At 67.9% G+C, this 3,980-nt stretch overlaps 1 protein-coding gene across 1 annotated transcript; it reads right to left on the bottom strand.

Annotated features, from left to right (window-relative positions):
* Window positions 1–60: 60 nt before the first annotated feature.
* Window positions 61–1,501, bottom strand: LOC112109676 (signal transducer and activator of transcription 3-like; the record flags this gene model as incomplete). The annotated part of the gene is made up of 5 exons (XM_029913999.1): window positions 1,358–1,501; window positions 830–995; window positions 648–746; window positions 298–390; window positions 61–135 (listed from the first exon to the last, which is right to left on the bottom strand). Coding segments are annotated over exons 1-5 (564 nt in total), but the record flags the coding sequence as incomplete, so codon positions are not given.
* Between the last annotated feature and the right edge of the window lie 2,479 nt (window positions 1,502–3,980).

Genomic DNA, 3,980 nt, shown 5'->3' with positions numbered 1-3,980 from the left:
CCCCCCCCCGCCAGCCAGCAGGGCCCTGTCACGCTCTGCCCACCCGGGCTCCTCACCAACCATACGGTGCATCTTATAGCGGAAATCGAAGGTGTCTTGCAGCTCCTCCAGGTCCCGCACTTCGCGATCCAGCTCCTGAGGGGGCCCAAGGGAACCGGTTCAGGGGCAGGGAGTGCCTGGGGCATGGGCACAGCCCGGCTGCCGGCTGGCACCTGGGGCGTGGAGCCACCTGGTCGCAGGTTCAAAGCCAGCTCCGGGCGGGGAGGGGGGCATACGCGATAGCCGGGCCGTACCCACCTGCACCGCTGCCCTGGTCTCCGCCAGGCGCCGCTCGATCTTCTGCTGCCGGTCCGTCTCCATGGGGGCACTGGACGGTGGCTGCGCTGCGGCCTGCAGGGGGCGCACAAGGGACAGGCCCCTTTTAGCCCCACCGGGGCCGCGCCCCAGGCTGGGATCCCTGCCCCACCCCCCAGACAGAGCCAGCCGCACGCCGGGGGAGGAAGGGCCCCGGGGGAGGAAACGGATACCCAGGAGATGGGCTCGACCCATATGCGGTGCTAGGGGGCGCTGTGCTGCGGGAAGCCGGGGGTGGGGTGGGGGGAGAAATACCACGAGCCCCCGGATCAGCCCCCCCGGGCCCTGCTTACCTGCTGGGCCGTGAGCCCCCTGCTCAGAATGGCCTTCTCCTCCCGCAGCAGGTTGGCGATGACGTTGGCCAACTGCTCCGGGCACTCCTGGTAATTGGCCTGGAAGACAGCATGGGGGTGGGTCAGCAGGGCCCCGCCCCCCCACCAGCAGTCCCGTCCCCCTCCAGCGCCCCACTCCCTACCTGCAAGTTGAGCTTGGATTTGCGCAGGTTGTGCTTGAGCACGAAGTCGTCCTCGCTGGCCCCGAAGCGGCTGTACTGGTCGTCCAGCAGGGCCAGCAGGGTGTGGAAGAGCATGTGGGCCTGGGCAGAGTGGGGCTCGGCCGCGGGGGGCTCGGCCGCCCGGCTCCTGGGGCAGAGACAAGGGGGCACACTGCAGAGCCAGCCTCGGCGCAGCGTCCCCTTCCTGCCTGTTCCCCACAACTCCAACGGGGGATCCATGGGGCCACGCCAGGAGAGGCACCCGGGGGGCTTTGGCTGCATGCTCTGGGGGAGCCCCCAGCTGAGCTAATTCCCGGGGACCTACCCACCTTCTCCTGCTCTCCCTTCCCTCACGTCGGGGGGCATCTTTCCCCTCCCCCCAAACCCCCAAATCAGACACACTCTCCCCACGTTAGAGAGGAGACAACCCCTGTGGATTGTGGGTCCCAGCTGTTGACTTCCCCCCGCCCACCCCTCGATTAACCCTTCCCTCCCCGGCCCGGCAGTTACCAGTTCTGGTCTTCGAGCCAGGGGGCCAGGTACTGCCGCACATCCATGGGCAGGTGCTCCTCCGAGTACAGCTGGTGCACCTGCTCCAGGTAGGTGTTCTCCAGCTGCTGGACCTCCTGCCACTGGGCCATGGTGGGGCCGTCCCCGGCGTCTGGGAAGGCAAACCAGGGCAGCAGGTGAGCGGGGGGGCCCCCCCTTCACACCCAGCCCAGGACACCAGCAAGACGAGGACCGCGGGCCACAGAGACAGAGACAGGGGCTGGGACACGGGGCCCGTCCCCTCCGATCCAGCCCCAGGGTGGGGACTGGCTGGCGGGGAGGCTCCCCAGGGGTCAGGGCCCGGCCCGGCCCCCGCCCCAGGCTGTTCTTAGAACCACAGAGAGGCCCAGAAGTGGTGCAACACCCCCCCCCCCCCCCCCACATCCCTGCTCACATCTGGGGCCGCTGCTCCTTGCTGGTGGATGCAGCTACCTCAGTGACACCTTATTTTGGTGGTTGGCATTCCCGCCTCCTCCCTCCCACCAGCCAGTCCCCGCCCTGGGGCCAGATTGGAGCTGGCACCCCCTGGAGGGGAAAGGCCCCGTGTCCCATCCCCCCTGCCAGCCAGTGCCCGCCCTGGGGCCGGCGCCCCTAGAAGGAAAAGGCTCCGTGTCCCTGACTCACAGGGAGCACCCACGCCTGGGGCCTGCGCCGTTCCCGGCTCTGCACCCACCATGGGAAACGGCCGCTGCTGCCTTGGCAGGATCAGATGCTGGCCTGGTGGCTCTAAGCCAGCCCCCTCCCAGCCCTGAACCCCAGGGTGCCGCTGGACCAGGCTCTGCTCTGTATGGAAAGGGGCTGCTGGAGACACGCCCCACCCCCAGCACTCCCAGCTCAAAACAGCCCCTGCTTTCCTTTGGGGCAAGAATCCAGCCTGGGCTCCCCCCGCCAGCTCTGCCGGTGCCCCTCACTCCCGACCCACAGCCCCTGCTAGCCCAGCCCTGGGCTCCCCCACAGTTCTGCCGGTGCCCCTCACTCCCAACCCGCAGCCCCTGCTAGCCCAGCATAAAAGGAACTCCCAGGTGGATTCAAAGCAGCAGAGTGATTTGGTGCAGTTGGCAGAGGGCACCCCTTGCCCCTCCCAGGTCGTTACAGTCTCCCTAGCTTTGCCCGTGGGGGCCTGGAGGCCGGAACGCCCCACTGCTGCCAGCAGGAGCTGCCACCTCTGCCCCCAGCCTGGCTTCGTTCCCATGGGCATTTGAGAACTCGCCCAAACAGCAGCATGTGGATGTGAAACTAGGAGAGGAAACTCGGGCGCAGACGGTACCAAAACAAACCAGGTGCCCCCAGCCACGGCACCCGACAGGCCCTATGCCCCCGAGTGCCCGGGCCAAACGCTGGGACGTCTTGGGGGAGCCAGGAACATGAGTGCTCCAGTTACAGCAAAGCACCCCCAACTGGGCCTGACTCAGTGGGGGCTGGGGGCCCTCTGCAAAGCCACCAGCTGCTCGCTTTGGGGCCCTGGAGCTGGAAAATGTTTGTCTCTTTAAGGGTATGAACAGCACAACTCCTTGGGAGCCCAGGGCTGGGCCGGCAAGGGGCTGCGGGTCGGGAGTGAGGGGCACCGGCAGACCTGGGGGGAGCCCAGGGCTGGGATAGCAGGGGCTGCAGGAAACAGCCAGGGTTGAGAGCGACCCACCAAATGCCCTCTAGTTCCGTCCCTAACTTCCGCGCCAGCCTCCCTCCGCTGGCCTGGCTCCCAGCAGCTTGGCACTGTCAGCACTTCCAGCCATTTCCCAACACCCCCTCCCACCCCCCGCTGAGCAGGGCCCAAATCGTGTTCAGAGCCCTGAGGCGCCTTGTTCCCCTTCGCCGACCCGCCAGGGAAGGGACAGGCCTGGGCCTGGCTAGACACGACCCCATGGGACCTTCTGGCCGCCAAGCCTCTGTCGCCCCAGGCCCGCCGGGGCAGAGCACGAGCCCCGTCCTCTCCTCCTCGGCTCCCCCCAGCTTGGCTCCCGTGGGTTTAAACCCTTCGGGGTGGGCAGAGGAGGGATTCGGTGCAGCCGAGGGCAGCGCCAGGCGGATTTCTGCCCCCGCCCAGGGGCTCAGGCAAGGAGTTCAGAGCCAGCTTTCGGGCAGGGCGTCCCAGCTACCCCGAAGTGGGGCTCGCTCGTCGGCGTTTGGGATTCCCCAGCGAGCTCCCCAAAGGGAAGCCGGGGGCTGGTCGGGAGGGGCCCTGCGGGGGGCGCCCAGTTGCCCACCGTGGCTGGGATCTCACCATGCACAGGCAGAGCCGGGCAGCGTCGCCTGCATCACCAGAAACCCGGGGGAGAAGGAAACTGAACTCGAGTCAGTTCCCTGATCCGGAGGGGGGACTTTCCTTAGCTCCGCCCCACAGGGGCCCCCGTCTCTGCAGCCGGTGCCAGCCGCTGCCCAGAGCTGCGCCACCTCACCCCGGTCATGCCAAGGCAGCCCCGTCCCGCCCCCACAGGGGCTCAGAACATAGTGGTTCGGGAAGGGCGCGTGGGGGGTAACATTGGCCAGGAGGCTCCTGCCCCATGTGGGAGGGCACCATGACACCCAGCCCCCCCCACAGGCTGGTGCTGAAAGACTCATCAGCTGGCACTGAGACCAGCCCCCC

This window comes from Terrapene carolina, unplaced genomic scaffold (assembly GCF_002925995.2).
Source record: "Terrapene carolina triunguis isolate 2854851 unplaced genomic scaffold, T_m_triunguis-2.0 Scaffold24972, whole genome shotgun sequence".
Classification (NCBI taxonomy): Eukaryota; Metazoa; Chordata; order Testudines; family Emydidae; genus Terrapene; species Terrapene triunguis.
The sequence above is the reverse complement of the archived record's forward strand: the minus strand, read 5'-3'. Positions and strand labels throughout refer to the sequence as shown.